General features: G+C 42.5%; 1 protein-coding gene across 1 annotated transcript in view; it reads right to left on the bottom strand.

Moving 5' to 3' along the window:
- galnt17 (polypeptide N-acetylgalactosaminyltransferase 17) overlaps window positions 1-17489 on the bottom strand; it is a 488896-nt gene that overhangs the window by 52395 nt on the left and 419012 nt on the right. The window contains exons 7-9 of the mRNA XM_041197649.1: window positions 11824-12009; window positions 6787-6924; window positions 3810-3905 (exon numbers count right to left, since the gene is read on the bottom strand). Of these exons, the coding sequence (XP_041053583.1) occupies window positions 3810-3905; window positions 6787-6924; window positions 11824-12009 (420 nt within the window). The remainder of the gene's footprint in view (window positions 1-3809; window positions 3906-6786; window positions 6925-11823; window positions 12010-17489) is intronic.

The following is a 17489-nucleotide window of genomic DNA, read 5'->3' as shown; positions in this document are numbered from 1 at the left end:
GCAAATACCACTTGATAGCACTTTTGGTGATCCCTTCCATTACTTTACTGATGCTGGAGAATAGACTGATGGGGCAGTAATTGGCCGGGTTGGATTTGTTCTGATTCTTGCATACAGGACATATCTGGGTAATTTTCCACATAGCTGGGTGGATGCTAGTGTTGCAACTGTACTGGAACAGCTTGGCTTGGGACGCGGCAAGTTCAGGAGCACAAATCTTTAGTACTATTGCCAGAATATTGTCAGGGCCCATAGCCTTTGCACTATCCAGTGCCTTCAGCCGTTTCTTGATATCACTTGGAGTGACTGAATTGGCTGAAGACTGGCATCTGTGATGCTGGGGACCTCTGGAGGAGGCCAAGATGGATCAACCACTCAGCACCTCTGGCTGAAGATTGTGGCAAATGCTTCAGCCTTGTCTTTTGCACTGATGTGCTGGGCTCCCCCATCATTGAGGATGGGAATATTTGTGGAGCCTCCTCCGCCAATGAGCTGTTTTATTGTCCACCACCATTCATGACTGAATGTAGCAGGACTGCAGAGCTTAGATCAGATCCAATGGTTGTGGGGTCGCTTAGCCCTGTCTATTACTTGCAGCTTATGCTGTTTGGCACGGAGGTAGTCCTGCTTCACCAGGTTGACACCACATTTTTAGGTGTGCCTGGTGCTGCTCCTGGCATGCCTTCCTGCACTCTTCACTGAAGCAGGGTTGATCCCCTGGCTTGATGGTAATAATAGAGCGGGGAATATGCCAGGCCATGAGATTACAGATTGTGTTTTAATACAATTCTGCTGCTGCTGATGGCCCACAATTCCTCACGGGTGCCCAGTCTTGAGTTGCTGGATCTGCTTGAAATCTATTTCATTTAGCACTGTGGTAGTGCCACACACAGCACATTGGAGGGTATCTTTAATTTGAAGGCGGGACTTTGTCTCCACAATCACTGTGCGGTGGTCATCCTACTGATACTGTCATGGACAGATACATCTGTGGCAGGCAAATTGGTGAAGATGAGGTCAAGTGTGTTTTTCCCCCTTGGAGGTTCCCTCACCACCTGCTGCAGACCCAGTCTAGCAGCTATATCATTTAGGACTCGGCCAGCTCGGTGAGCAGTGGCGTTACCACTCTTGGTGAGGGACAATGAAGTCCCGCACCCAGAGTACATTCTGCACCCTTCCACCCTCAGTGCTTCCTCCAAGTGGTGTCTGGCATGGAGGAGCACTGATTCATCAGCTGAGGGGGGGGGGTTGGTGTAGTACGTGGTAATCAGCAGGAGGTTTCCTTGCCCAGATGCCACGAGACTTCATGGGGCCTGGACAACTCCCTCCCGACTGTATACCACTATGCCACCACTTCTGCTGGGTCTGTCCTGCCAGTGGGATGGGACATACCCAGGAATGGTGATGGTGGCGTCTGGGACATTATCCATAAGATGTGATTCCGTTAGGATGACTATGTCAAGCTGTTGCTTGACTGGTCTGTGAGATGGCTCTTGGCACGAGCTTCCAGATGTTAGTAAGGGGGACTTTGCAGGGTCGACAGGGCTGAGTTTGACATTGTCATTTCCGGTGCCTAGATCGATGCCGGGTGGTCCATCTGCTTTCATTCCTTTTTTGAGACTTTGATACAACTGAGTAGCTTGCTAGGCAATTTCAGAGGGCATTTAAGAGTTAACCACATTGCTGTGGGTCTGGAGTCACATGTAGGCCACACCAGCTAAGGACAGCAGACTTCCTTCCCTAAAGGACATTACTGAACCAGATGGGATTTTACAACAATTGACAATGGTTTGTTGGGGAAGAATTTTTTCCCCGTTAGGGTGGTTGTGCGGGAGCGGGCGCGGGTGTGCACACAGCCGATCGCCGCCCACGATTGGCTGGGTGCCGCCATTTTAATGGCGGGCCAATTAAGACCCTCCCAGTGTGACGTGCAGCCAGAAGCACTGAGCATTCCCTGTGCGGCTGGAGTGGGGGTTGCCTGAATCGGGGAGCACAGAAATCTCTCTGAGGCACAGAGCTGCCTCAAGGAGATAAGTTTAAGTTTAAAAAATTTTAATAAAGGAAAAAAAAATTTTTAGGACTTGTCCCCTCATGTGAATCTGTCACATGAGCTGGTACATGTCTATGAATTTTATGAAAATTTTTTTCAAACCTTTAAAAACCTTCATGAAACCTCATCCTGCTTATGGGTGAGGTTCCATGAAAAATGCAAAGGCTGCCTGGGCTCTTGGCCTGCCCACCAACCTTAAAGTTGGACGGGTAGCTCAGTTTATTAGTTTAATCGATAGTTAATTGGCCTTAATAGGCCTTTGACAGTTCGGCTCTGCCGAACTGAAAATTTGTATGACGTGTGGTGACATAAGGCTGCATGCCTGATGTCACCACAAGCCATTTTACACCTCAGTGAACAGACCCTGCCTCTGGTCATCATTAGGCTTTTAATTCCAGATTTTTATTGATTTCAAATTCCACTCCATCTTCTGTAGTAGGATTTGAACCCAGGTCACCTGAGCATTATACTCAGTCCCTAGATTAGTAGACCAGTGACAATACCACTACGCTATCATCTCCCCTCATCATTTAGTGGTCACTTACCTTTTCAAAACAATTCCCTATCATCATTCACTGCATTAAATGCATCTATAACTTATGATACAACATTTCTTTACGACATCTGAAGTTGGCAGCACCTTTGTAACTTACCTTTCATATGGTTCCCAACTCCAAACTATGGTTCCCCCATGATTCATAACACCTAACTGCTGCATGTGCAACCCGCTGCCTTCCAAAACTGGCCTGATTCCATGAAAATTGTGGAAGGTCTGAAACGTCCACTTCCACAATTGTGCCAACAATGTTGGGACATCAGCATGTGGGCTTGTGACCCTCCCCTTATCTCTCGCTGATGAAAATTGCTGGCATCAGCAATGGGGCAGGAATCCCGGAATCAGGCTTTGGTCACCATTTTTAAAGTCTGTCCAATATGATTTGGCCGCATATTGGGATGGGTGTCTTAGTTGAAGAAGTCACTACCCACAACTGTAGTAACATGATGGATGTGTATTTGGCTACATGCAGTCAATCCTATAATGCAATAGGCAAGGCTTCCCTGGAGTTGATGGAAATAGAAAAACCCATAGACATTACTGCACCATAAACTCACCTCTCTTAGAAGCGTGAATGGAAATGCTCAGTATTCGCAATCTAATTCCAACGTGCTTTGGATCATCCAACAACAGAATGCTTTTTGGTAATGCCAGTCTGGAAAGTTACACTGGTTAAAATTTCTTCAGAATGAAGGGTAATTCCATGATACCATGCTTGCTGTAGGGGAGGAGAACATTTGGGCTAATACTTAAGCCTAATCTGTTAATACCTTGTCAATTACATTGTTAAGGTTAAGAGAAACAGGTGATGAGTGTTAATTGCCTTTGAGCACACTTGAATAGGGGATAGCTGTGACACTGGGTTGAGTGTGATAGGAACTGTGAGACTGAGCAAGTCAACAAACTCTCTCAATAAAGAAAAGCTCTGTGTCTTGGTTTCGGATTCACCAACCGTCTTGGGTCCTATTAACATGATCCCTGCCCAAACTTCCTTTGAGAGTGACTCTGCTGCTGAAGATCGCAGAATTGCCTCATGTTATTTTGTTTTAACCACTACATGATTACTGATAATCGCTTTTAATTCTTGTTATTCCTTGACTGTTTCGCTGGCAATGTACTCACTCAGTCTACTGTAAAAGAAACACAAAGTCTAGCCATCTATTGGCAACATCAACACTGGTTCAATACAATTAATCTGCCTACCTGAGGAGACATCCCATGACATGGATACAATATAGCTGTGTGATTTTCGGGTGGACCCTGATCTAAGCAAAAATCTTTTGCTTTGTTGTTATGAACCTATGTGAGAAACAAATTATTCCAATGAGACAGAAAATAGCAAAAATATATTCAGTTCTATTGCAAAGTATGATTTAAATTCAGCATACACAGCCTGAAACAGAGACTATTCCCTGTTCTGGCATTTCATAGTTCCAACTTTCTAGAAATGTCTAACCTTCAATATTATGGTCCTAGCAAAGCTCATTCATAACATACAGAGCTGATTGCATATGACTACCATAAACTCCCAGGTTTTGTGTCAGCAACTCACTCAGTTGGCCCTTTGGAAATCCTGACTAGCAGCTCAAATTTGAAGGAATTTCACAGCTAAAATTAAGTGCCTTCACAAGGACAAATACTGTTTCAGCCTTTATAAAGATTCAAATTGGGCTTCAAATATTTGTCATTGATGTTGGGGAGAGGAGCAGAGGGGAAGCAGAGAGAAAGGAAGAATTGCCAGTCAAAACTGACGTGAAAAGAAGCTCAGTGTCAAGGCACAGAATAGAATATGTGTGAAAGTGATGTAGTGGTGTTTTAGCCTTTGATTGGTGGATAGTAAAGTTGTTGTTCATGAAGTTGGAACAAGGAAGAGGCATTGCTTGGCAATCTAGGTATGGGCTCCAAAAACAGCAGTACATTGTGCCCATCAGGAAGTGGGAAACAATCAGAATAGCCTGTACTGGGTAGGCCATTGAATAACAGGAAACGTAGATGGAGCATGAACTCTTTTACATTCCTGAGAACAGCAATGAGGATCCTAACTATATCATACAGCCCTATTTGGTTTTGTTGAGGCTTACTAACTGACCTCAACAGTTAGTTAAGACACTCCAGGCATCCAAGAGAAGGTCCCATTAAATATGGCAGCAGCTGAATTGTTCGCATTCATGGGGGTGTCAAGTCTACCAACTTTATCTTGAACCCACTGGCCCCTGTTAACACTGGCCAGGTGAAAAGTATGTCCCAGTGCGGCTATCCAGCTGTCACTATACTGTGTGAGATTAGTTTAGCTCCAACAAATGTAGGACTGCAGGCTGCTAAACCTTGATTTGTCAAAAATGTGGAATAATTACATTTCTCTCGAATATTTGCCAGAGTATTTTTCTTCAATAAATCTACAATATACAAGTTTTCACCTATTTAACAGTAACTGGGAGTTTGCAACAGGGGTGGCCAGAAAGCCACAAGCATGGAAGCTTCATCCATCTTTAAGGGCATTTGGTGATGGGATGGAATGTTACAAATCATTCAGGGAGTCCAAGCTACTGTGGCAACAGCACTGTTACATGCATGTTGTAGCCTGGAGCTATGAATAGTGATGGTAGAGGCTCCAATGTTCTTTCCACCACATGGCTGACCAGGAATTTCTCTGACTCTTATCATCTGCCATTAGCGTGTGGTGGAAGGATTTGCAGATTGATAACTCAACCTGTTTGGCCGGGTTTTGGCCATTAAGTCGTGGGGTGGTAATTGAACCTGGAGTTTCTGGCTCAGAGGCAGCATGCTACCCACTGTGCTACAAGACATCCTCCTAGAGCATTTTCATTTGTTTAACTAAGGAGTGAGTACTTGCAAAGGGCGAAAAGGAAAATAAATATTCTATTTAATAGGAAACAACCATAGGTATGAACTTCCATAGAATGATAATAAGAGCTGAATTTCTACTTTCATACCTTCAAATTCTTCTGATTCTTTCTCGCCTGATCTTCCAACTCAGGCTGGGTAGGAACTGTGCAGGGCAATGCGTTCCTGGAGCCCTCTGTCGAGGGCTTCACAGTTAGATGCATGGAAGCTACTTTTTACGGCACTGGGCTGCCGTAAATCAGATAGGTTTAACGGTCCAGCCACTTTCAAGTCAGGGAGAAGGTAGATTTCGCAGGTGAGTGGTTAGAATTTGTGGATGGGAGGAGGGGCTGGGATGGGTCAGGTAGTCTGGTAGGGGTCAGGTCAGGCAGTGGCGGTGGGTTTCAGGTCCAGTATTCTGATCAGGGTCGGACCGGGCAGTCAGGGATGGCGATTGGGCAGTCAGGGGGGTAGCCAACAGTTGGTGGATGGGGGTCAGATGGTCAGGCTGTTGGGGGTGGGTGGCCAACAGTCAAGAGGGAGTCAGACAACCGTGGAGGGAGTTGACAGTCAGACAGTCAGGTCGGGAGGGGGTGGTGGTGGGGGGTGGGGGGTGGACTGTCGGGGGGAGCGGACAGTCGGGGGGTATGGACAGTTGGGGGCTGGGCGGACAATTGGGGTGGAGCTCAGAAGTTATCACTCCATGTAAAACAAGGGAGTCTGGAATGGAGCAGGTAACTGGATCATAGCTTACAAATTTAATTGAGTAGAAAGACAAGAAGTTGAGAAGGAACCCATTACTGCCAAGCTTCACCTGTATGGATTTTGACAGATGAGTGTTGGTGTTTCTTTTGTTAGCTCCCCTCTTTCCTGACGCTTTTTTGGGAGGGGTAGAGCAGGTGTGTATTTGACAGGATCCTACGCTCTCCCAGAAACCTCACCATAAATGCCTCCTGTCTGGTCATAAGCATGCCTTCAAGGTACTGGCCAGATGGGCTTGTATGTGTGTCTGGCCATGCCATATCCAAACAGTAATCAACCAGTGAGCAAGTGTCAGAACAGTAGGTTAGAATTCAGATCTGCACCCCCACCTTGACAAATGGCCAAAGTTACCCTGCTGGGCCAGTGGCTCATTAGATTGTTGCTAATATTTAGATGATCCATCTGCAGGATTTGGGTGAGGCCAGATAGCTGGAGGAAGCCCCACTCTGCCAGAATTTCTATGTATTATGATCCAATGATGAATGATGGAGGGATGAACACAGGCAAAAGCACCTGTCCCCGAAACAAACCTTTGATTTCACGCAAAAATAAATCTCTTTTAAAAAGCTATTACCTCACCATAGGCCACTGTATTATTATATCTTCTCATCTCAGGATACACATTGTCCAGATACCACTGGAAATTCTTGCACTTGAGATGCTTTCTCAATGCTACTCTTTCAGAAATATCACCAATATCGATCCCTGGATTCTGGAAAAGAAAGATGTGTTAGAAATTACATTTATTCTTTCTTGCTTATTCTGAAAATTAGAATGCATATTTGCAAGGAAGAGAATATGCAAAGTTCACTATTCATTAACCTGCAGCATTCTGACTGGTGCATCTGAAGTAGGAGATGCTTATTAAAAAAATTGGTTACATTTTGATAGGACATTTTATCAACTGAGAATAATTTAAAAAACATACTGGAGCTCAAATTTCACTATTTTATACCAGTCCAAAGAAGAAACTTCAGATTAATTGTTTTTGCTCATATTGGTTTGGGAGAGTTTAGTTGTCAAGTGTTGACTTTTACATGAATATCATGGTGAGCATATTTTTAAGATTGCTTTCAATTGCTATTTTATGCTTATTAAAGCATTACTACAGATAAACTGCTATTAGATGGGCATGTTGTGTTGTGATTATGGTAGAATACCTAGTATCAGAGGTGACACATTGGTAAGAATGCAGCTAGTGCTGAACAATTGTTCGGAGTAATTCCAGTTATAATGCATGTAGTGTGCAATAAAATAATAATTATCCTCTGTATAAATTCTATTGCTATGCACAGATCAGTGTTACCTTTCATAGGTCAGTATCTGTTGTATTATTGCAGATGTGTGTTACCTCACATTTTTTATGTATTAAACTGCATCTTGTAATTATAGCCTGGTTAGGTCTTTCTGTAAATCTCCCTCATTCTTCCCAGAAGTTTGCTACTTTTAATCCATGCTACTGGCCTTCCCTATTCCTACCTGGAACCCAACCTCTGGGTGGTGCCATCAAGGCCTTGGAAATGAGTAAGGTGCCTCTGAAGGCCGGTCAGGCATTTACAGCTTGCTCAAAGTACTCACATGAGGTCCAAGGCTCGGCTAAGGCGTTTTGAAAGCATCTATTCATCAAAGCTGGTGTTCAATTAAGTTGAGTTGACAAGAAAATGAGCTGACGAAAGTTAGGTCCTCACTTCAAAACACCTATCAGAGTTGAAGTGCCAACAGCTGTGCCAGCAGGTGTGACTTGCACATTATATTTCTTGGCACAGCTTTTGACATGACTTCAACAAGGATATAAATTTCTACAGCCTCAGGGTTTGTACTGAGATGACAAGGATTGATTTATGTGGTGTTCTCTAAACTCCAGATGTTAGACTGGCAGGAGATACATTAATCTACTGTCAGACCACTGTCATTGCTGTATCAGTAGAGACAGTGCAGTTGGAGCCACTTTGTTTTCAATAGTTGTGCCTAAAGATTTCAGTGCAACACTTATGCCACTTCCACGCATACATTTAGTACAAAATTTCAAAGCTCTTATTATTGGATGCTCATGTCGTTGACATATGGCTGGATTTTTAATCATTGGTCGAGTCGAGGTTGGGTGCTGGTGTGTATTGAAAATCATGTACTTAGGTGGTGTGTCAGTCTTCCGAGGTCTCTGGGACACGTTGGAATTTTTAAAGGGAGATCGGGAGTGGGTCAGGGAGCTGGCAAACCACACATTTCCAATTAACTTGCAGCTAAGTTTATGGAAGAGCTGGTTAACAGACTGGAGAGGGACAGAATCAAATTTTCAGTGTTAATAACAGGAAGAGCAAACGGTTTGGGGCACAGCTGTCAGGAACGCAGCTGGACGACATTATTCATCGTGGCTGCTGATGAAAAATCATGTATAAAGAAGGAATAGTCAAACTGAGGTGCTCATGCAATGGCAGAAAGTTGTCATCACTTGAGCAGAGTGGCTTGAGTTCCTGAGGAGTGAGTGTTTGGGCACTTGTGTGGACCATGAGGCTGCTGGCTCTGTGTTCTCCTGCCTGCTCCATTCCTCCAGACAACGGCAAGCCCAGTCATGATTGCCATTTGCTTTTTAGAATTGCCCTCTGTCATGAGGTCCTATCTGCAGGCCTCTCTCAGTGCCATTAATTGGACAATAACATCACCTTAGGATTTGGCCTTTTTGCCTTCAAAAATTGCACTATGTCACTGATGCTAGTGCAACGCAGGGTCCAGGCCCAGAAATGACCCAGTTGTCGAGGTCAAAAATCCAGCTCTAGAACTGAATCTTGCTCGCTTGTTAACAACACCAAAGTATACCTGTAGGATACACAAGGGCTAAAATGGTTCAGTTCTTTAAAGCTATGTTTACTTAGTTGAAGTGAGCTTGCCAAGTTGGGATTGTAACTGGCTGCGCCAGGGGTACAAATGGACCTTTTGTTGCACAGGGCAATAAGAAAGTCGAATCATTCATGAGGTATGCCTGGTGTATCAGAGTGATGTAGAGGCACAGCGTAGTGCAGCAATGCAATGAAGAATAGTGGCCGGAATTTTGCAGCCAGGTCCCCCTGTGGCAGGGCAAGCGAGTCATTGAAATCTTCGTTCACATCGGCAGGACCGGAACATCCCGCCAGAGTGAGGGTCTGGAAAATTCTGGCCAGTACATGGGTTTCTGGCTGCAATTCTGTGCCTGATTTGACAATCTGATCCAAACCATTATGGGCACATGCCATGAGAAAACAGCTACTTTCTCTCTCTGAAGTTGGTAAATGAATCAGTGGGGAAGACATCTTGGGCTATGTTTGTAAGCTGCTGATGGTATTGCCGGCTGACATGCTACCTCACAGCTTGACAACAAGAAAACAAAACAAGAGAAAGGAAAACTTGTAATAAACAGAAAAGGAAGCAACTTCACAAAAAAGAGAAACACTATTTAAGACATACATCACTCGCAGCAGTAACATAGAAATTTAAACAACTTAACAAATGTTGTCACAAAATTTATTTAAGTGACTAGCTTAGGAACAGGGGACCAGGAATATGTTGAGCTCACTCCACCATTTAATTAAGTCACAGCTGACCTACAGCTTATCTTTATTTACTCCTGTTTACTCTGTATCTCTGGCTACCCTTACACAATAAAAAATTATCTTTCCCAGTCTTGAAAAGTTCAACTGGTCCAGCATCAGCAGCTTTTTGGGGGAAGAGAGTTCCAAACTTCCATTACCTTTTGTATGAAAAAGTGCTTCCTGATTTCACCACTAAATGGTCCAGCTCTAGTTTAAGATTATCCCCCCTCCAACTTCTGAATGCCCCAGCCAGAGGATATAACTTACATAGCCAGCCCATTGAATCCCCATATCACTTTAAAGGTATCAACTAAATCAGCCCTCAGCCTTCAAAACTCACATGACTGCAAGTAATGTTTATGCAATCTGTCCTCATTAACTCTGGTAACAGAGGTGAATTTGCGCTCTAAAGTCTCCACAAGGCAATTGTATAATTTGTGAGTGTATTAGGCTGAAAGATAAGGGGAGGGGAAGATCGGTTTGATGGTGGCATCACATGGGAGGTGGCAGAAACAGTGGAGGATAATCCGTTGAATCCGGAGGCTGGTGGAATGGAAATTGAGGACAAAGGGAATACTATCATGGATCTGAGAGGGAGTGGGAGGGATGAGAGCCGGAATGCATAAAATTGAACAAACACAATCAAGGGCCATGTCAACCATAGTGGGGGAAGGGGAAAACCCCAGTTGCGAATGAAAGGCCATTGATCTGAAATACTAACTCTCTTTCTCTCTCCTAACCTGGGCTCCGGGCTTGGTATTGAGAGAGAAATCAGGGTCTGCAGGCTCAATATTGGAAGGGGGTGGGGAACCTTCTAAGAGATATTTGCTGTAGCCAACTTAAATAGATTTGTGTGATATTTGCTGGATCCAATTTAAGTGATACTGTGGTGAAATTAAGAAATATTCGCTGTGGTGATTTTAGAAGGAATTTGCTGTGTTGATTATAGTTGATATTTACTGTGGTCAGTTTAAGAGACATTTTATAATCGTCATTTTATTTTAAGCATGTAAGGGCACCCAGCAGCTGGAGTACGACCTCAAGGTGGGAGTGGGATAGGGGGAGGGGGGTGGCAGTCCTGGTGCCTACAGACAGATAGTTTCTCTCTCCACAGAAGCTGCCAGACTGTTCAGCATTTCCAGCATGTTCTTTGTGAAGTTCTGTGCCCGGAACTGAATACAGCTGTCCAGATAGGGCCTGCCCACAGCTCTGTAGAACTGAAACATCACTTCCACCTCTTTCCATTCCAATCCCCTCAAGATAAAGGTCAATATTCCATCGGTCATTTGATTATTTTCTGGACCTATGCACTAGCTATTGGTGATTGTTGCACATGGACATGTAAGTCCCTTTGCTCCTCCACAGATCCTGGTCTTTCACAATTAAAAAATATTCTGACTTGCCTTTCTCAAAGTGGATGATCTTACCTATCCCTACACTGAACTGCATCTGCCATGCATATTTTCCGTTGCAACTTCCTGTTCCCTTCTACACAACCTACTATGCCTCCTAACTTACATGCAACTCTCTATTCCTTCATCCAAATCATTAATATTTGTGGTGAAAAGCTGAGGCCCCAGTACAGATCCCCGGGGAACATCATTTGTAACATCCCCTACTCTTCTTCAAATAGTACCATGGGATCTTTGATGCCCACCTGAGAGGGCAAACAGAGGTTCAGTTTAACGTACATCACACAACAGCTCTGCTTAATATTTTAGTTTATGAATATATTTGCAGGGCATTATTCATGGCTGCATGTCAAAATTTAATTAAAAACTGCTTGAAACTTTATAATGTGCACATCCTTGAAAACGTACTAATACAAATGAACTCTTGCTGGCAGTGAAACTCACCCCTTGCACTGCACTTCATAGAAAGGAACAATTCAAAGTTTTGATCGTTTGCAATTTCTTTCCTGTTGCAATTTGTGGTCTAAACCGTTTAATATGTTGCAGCATTTCAAAGTACACTCAAGCTCAACGATGAACCAAAGACCTGACCTTAAGGTAACTCAGACTGCATCCTATTTTATAGAGTCTACTTACATCCATGGGGATATTCCATGCAATATAGACATGGGATTTGTAATCATCCATCCATACTTCAGCTACCCGGAGTGAATTTCTCTTTGTGTAGAACCCAATGTCATTGTTGTACGGTTTTTTCATGCGCTCTATGTGAGCCACCCTAGAGCAAGGGAGCACTTCCATACTTCCACCACACAGCCAGACCTAAAATATTAGATAAGGCAAAAGGAAGTGCATCAGAAATACATAATAATTTCTTCCGGTTGTTACAATTATTTCCTGGAAATTGAAGTGGATCATTTCAAATGTTGTTGATAAGCTCAGAAGCCATCAAAAATGCCATTCAGATACTAATGTCCAGACAATGAGGAGAATTTTAACGCTTCCCCACACACCACCCTCATTCCTGCAGGGGTAACTCAATTTCCCACTTCCCTCCTGTTGACCTGTGATTTTACCACCGCAGGTTTTGGCAGAGGATGAGGCATCTGCTGAACTCAGGTGGGAGCTTCCTGCACAAATGCAAATCAGGGTCCGATGGTGTTTGTACCCAAGTGATGTTTTGATTGGGGCCTGAGTCAGCAAGTCATTGCTGCTTTCCTGCCAGGTTCAAGCAGGTCAGCAACCAGTCAGAAGGCTGAAGGATGCAGGCAGTGACTGAAAAAAATCCCTTAATGGAGGCCAGGGGGACCTTGCAGGCCCTATGAGAAAATGTGTGTCCTCTCCTGCTCTGCCCTACACTTGGAGCAAGGATTACCTGATCTTTGCTTGCTTGCAGCCACTCTGCACGCTCTTCAGGCCTGGGCAAGGAAGAATGTTCCATAACATTTAAGGGAGGCCTGAGAGTTAAAGTGATTGATCTGGCTTGAAAATTGGTTGACTGGCAATGCTGTGTGTCATGCCTCAGAGACATGCAGAGATGATACACCAGGTTCTATTTGTGCAGGACTTCTATTCACAGTGCTTTAAAATGTCAGGTCTCATATACTTGCAGCTGCTTGCCTCAGTTTAGTCTCTCTTTCTCCGTCACCACACCCAGTTTTAACTAATCATAAAGAACAGATACCAGACAGACATAATCAGACACTGAACAATTGAACACTACAAGTAGGAGACTGAGAGTAGGGATAAATGGGAAGGTAAACTAATTGAGTAGCAGTGTCCTATAAGGATGTGTGTTGGGACGCGAGCTATTCACTGTGTTCATTAATGACTCAGATGATAGCATCAGAAGCCACATAATCTAATTTACTGATGACACAAAGATAGGTGGGACTGTGTTGATGGAAGCAAAAAACTACAAAGAGGTATTAATAGGCTGTGGAAATTGATTTCGGTATCGGTAAGTGTGAGTTCATTCACTTTAGACCTAAAAAGGAGAGATCAGGGCTGGAATTTTACGAGCCCGTCACAGCTGGGACGGGGCCATAAAATGCAGCGAGCCATTCTAAGCTCCACTGACTTTGGCGGGAACGTAAAATCCCGCTGGCGTAAAATTCCACCCCAGAGTACTTTTAAAATAAACAAAAGCAAGAATCAGTGGAGGTTAAAAGAGGCTTAGGGATCTATATAAATAGATCATTCAAGTGTCATGGGCAGGTATGAAAAATAATCAAAAAGGCTAATGGAATGCTGGCCTTTATACCTAGAAGGATAGAATACAAAGGAGTAGAACCAAAAACAAAAATAGCTGGAAAAACTCAGCAGGTCTGACAGCATCTGCGGAGAGGAATGCAATTAACGTTTCAAGTCCGTATGACTCTTCATCAGAATTAAGGAAAAATAGAAATGAGATGAAATATAAGCAGGTTGAAGGGGGTGGGACAGATAGAGCTGGATAGAGGGCCAGTGATAGGCAGAGGCAAAGAAGAGATTGCCAAAGATGTCATAGACAAAAGGATAAAGAGGTGTGGACGGTGGTGATATTATCTAAGGGATGTGCTAATGGGAACATTAAGGGTAGAGAGCAGGACAAGCAAGTAGCAGATGGCCCTAGTGGGAGTGGGGTAGGAGGAAGGCATCACAATGGGCTAAAAGGTGGAGATAAAACGATAGATCAAAATAAATGTAAAAATAGGTGGGAAACATGAAAAGGATAGAGGTGTTGGGTTTAGGTACAAGTAAATAGGTTAGATCTAACATTTGCACCTTTAGATAAGTTGAAAGTTTGTTTGAATATCAAAAGGGAATCAGAGGTACAAAGAAGCTTGTTTGTATCTTGCAGGAGTTCCATAGGTAAATAAAAACAAAAACAGAAAAACAGAGTTCTGTTGTAAAGTTCTATGGAAGGGTCATGAGGACTTGAAACGTCAACTTTGCTCTTCTCTGCCAATGCTGCCAGACCTGCTTAGTTTTTCCAGGTAGTTCTGTTTTTGTTTTGGATTTCCAGCATCCAGAGTTTTTTGTTTTTAACCCATAGGTAAATAGTTGTGGGATGTTATATTTTATTGACCCAAAAGCAAAGACAAGATAGAAACATAAAAGACTTTACATTTGGAAGGATTTGAATTTTAAAGAGGTGTGAGAACAATGGAACCTGAGATAAAAGGAAAAAAACAGTATTTTAGAGTTACGGGGAGAGTTTAGAATGGAGATAGTTGGAGCTGAGCTGGGAGCTGTTAGCTCTGGGCTTGGAGGAGGTGCAGTTTGAAGCAATCATCCAGTCAAGCCAGAGAAGTCTTGGGCTGCAACAAACAGTTTTATTCTGATGTTTAGATTCCACTGCAGAGTGAGAAGTAGATGTCATGTGGTTTGTCTTTATTGAAGCTACAGCAGTTTGCCTTGGATAATATTACTGGATTTTATAGTTAAACATCTAGAAGGAAGTGTTACTTAGAAGATGTTTACTTGTGGATTTGACCAAGTAGTGAGGTTTTTGGGGGAATATTTTGTAAGACTAACCTTAATTGCGTCACAAAACTATAATATTTTGCATAATATTATTATAGGTTTATGGGTGTGAATGCAGATGGTTCTGTCTGTGTGATTGATTTAATTGAATTAGAATCAGACAAACTGCAAGGTTAAAATTATCAAAAGAAGTTAGGTGTAAAAAGGCATTTGGAATGCTAATGGGTAAACATGGATGAGGGCAGCATGCAGGATGGGAAGGAAATTTGCATTTTAAGATAAGTGAAAAGGTGTTTGGGTTTCAAAGGGATGGTAGGATGTTTACAACTAACAAGATAAATAGAGCAAGGTTATTATGTTTATTTTTCCCAAAAGTATATTGACAACATGAAAGATTTTTATATTATGGGAAATGTAAATTTCCAAATAATCTATAGAACAATGGGATTTACTGATTACAGAGAGAGAAAACATATATAAAGAGGGATGTTACATTATGTGAGGGTGGGGGGGTCGAGGATGACCATGGGAGATCAAAAGGTACACCATGTGAAGCAGTCCTTGGGGGAAAGCCTCCAGCCACTTAGCAGAAGTCTGCTAAATACTGCTGGTGAATACCCACCAGCAGCTTTTCAGAACAATTAGGGATGGACAAGACATGAAACCTTTAAGGCTGCCTACATCCCCCAAAAAGGTTTTAAAAAACCTAAATGGCGTGTATGGTTTTTCATGTAATCTAGGAACAAGACTTGTGTTTTCTCTGTAGTTTGCCAAACAATGCCAGGATGTTCCATCACTTGGCAAAGATACATGTTGAAAAATGTTGATGTTGTTGAGATTAGAAGATGACTGCCAATCTTCTATTAACTGTACCATTTGCTCGACCAAACCATTGGGATTACTGAACAAAGGAAGCAAACGATTGCAACTGTAGAGATGAGTATCGCAGGTGGCAGATTAGTCACCCAATGTAAGGTGTTGTTATTAAGTTAATTATAATAAATATCAGCAGAAAAGAGACATCACACTAGGCTGTGCAGATGACAAACAACATGAAACCAGGCAGGGTGGCTTGGTTATGGTAACATTATGGCTCATGGAAAGATTGGATTACAGGCAGAGGATGCTGGTTTGAGAAAGCGATGAAGATGGAGCTTTCGACTGCATTTCACCCACTAAAATTAGATTTTTAGAATCTGTCACTGTATGCTCAAAATGGAAACACATTCACACAGGCAAATATCACACAAGTAAACACAAAAAAAGGCCAATGAATAATAATAATAGTGCACCGTTCTTGCAAAATTAATATTAAAGTCATCACAGCTTGCAGTATATTAAAGCATTTATATAGAGTCAGTCATATCATCAGGGCCTCTTTCACAATAAAGTATAGTTACTGCTGTTTTTTAGGCAAACAGAGCAAACTTGTGTGTAGCAAGGACTCTCAATCAGCAATAAAGATTAATATCCAGTTAAATTGTTAATTATTGAGGGATGATTGTTGACCAGGAGACTGGAAGAACTCCCTCTTCTTTGATTAAGTGCTAAGGGATCATCTATGGTCACCTGAATTTCAAGATAGGGCTTAAGTGTAGTGTCGTAATCTGTATGATCCCACATCCAAAAATGTAGCATTGCACTGAAGTGTCATCCTACAGTATGTTCTCCAATCTGCAGTGAAGCTGGAACCCACAATCTTTTGAATCTTAGGCAAGAAGCAAACTTCATTAATCATCTAGGACTGTGACCAGGATTTTGTCGAGTCAGCTCCAATCTATTTTACACTTGGGAACAGGAGGGGGAAATCTCAGTGCCTGAAGCAACAAAACCAAAGATGACTTTAAAGGAAATCCACTTTGATAATAACAGATTTACAGAATTTGAAACATCCCTTCAAAATAACTGGACTGGATAAACATAGCCTGTGGGACACGGAAGGATTAATTAAATTTGCTAGAGATCAGTGTAAATTATTGAATTGGATTATAGAATTACTCATCATAGCAGTTCAAATTCATTTATTGGGTTTAATGAAATCAGAATACAGGCATCAGCATTGCCTCAGCATTGCCGCTCATGTAAAACAATCATTGTTTGATGCAGAGGTATTTTTTACAGGTCACACAGCTGACAATCATGTTAATGAATCCACGGCAAGAATAAAATGAGCTCCTCCTCCCTTTCCCATCGCCCATGCCACTGAGCTTCTTTCCTTGACAGTGGCAGCAGGACAGCACCTTCCTTGGATTACTCTGTGGGCTCTGTCACTTTAATAAGATTATAGCCAAATAAGGTGTTTACTTTAGCGACAGACAACTAACATTTTATGCTAATAATTCAATGTCATATAATGGTTGGAATCAGTGTTAAACTTCACTTAACTAAAAAAAAATCTGGAGTCAAGCCAACTTGCTACTATTGATTTCAATTATTGTCTTTTGTAACTAGTTCCTAGTTTGCTGTACTTGGGTCAGCCTAAATTACACTTAAATAAACTAAATATCAAAAACAAAAACAAAAATACCTGGAAAAACTCAGCAGGTTTGGCAGCATCTGTGGAGAGGAACACAGTTAACGTTTCGAGTCCGCATGATTCTTCAAAGAACTAAGGAAAAATAGAAAAGGGGTGAAATATAAGCTGGTTTAAGGGGTGGGGGTGGGACAAGAAAAGCTGGATAGAGGGCCAGTGATAGGTGGAGATAACCAAAAGATGTCACAGACAAAAGGACAAAGAGCTGTTGAATATCGAAAGGCTTTCCACTTGAATCATTCCAATCAGATAATGAGATATGCGGAGAACTTAATCCATGACCTCACAGCAGCCACTTTGG

Source organism: Carcharodon carcharias, chromosome 10 (assembly GCF_017639515.1).
Source record: "Carcharodon carcharias isolate sCarCar2 chromosome 10, sCarCar2.pri, whole genome shotgun sequence".
Taxonomy (NCBI): Eukaryota; Metazoa; Chordata; class Chondrichthyes; order Lamniformes; family Lamnidae; genus Carcharodon; species Carcharodon carcharias.
The sequence above is the reverse complement of the archived record's forward strand: the minus strand, read 5'-3'. Positions and strand labels throughout refer to the sequence as shown.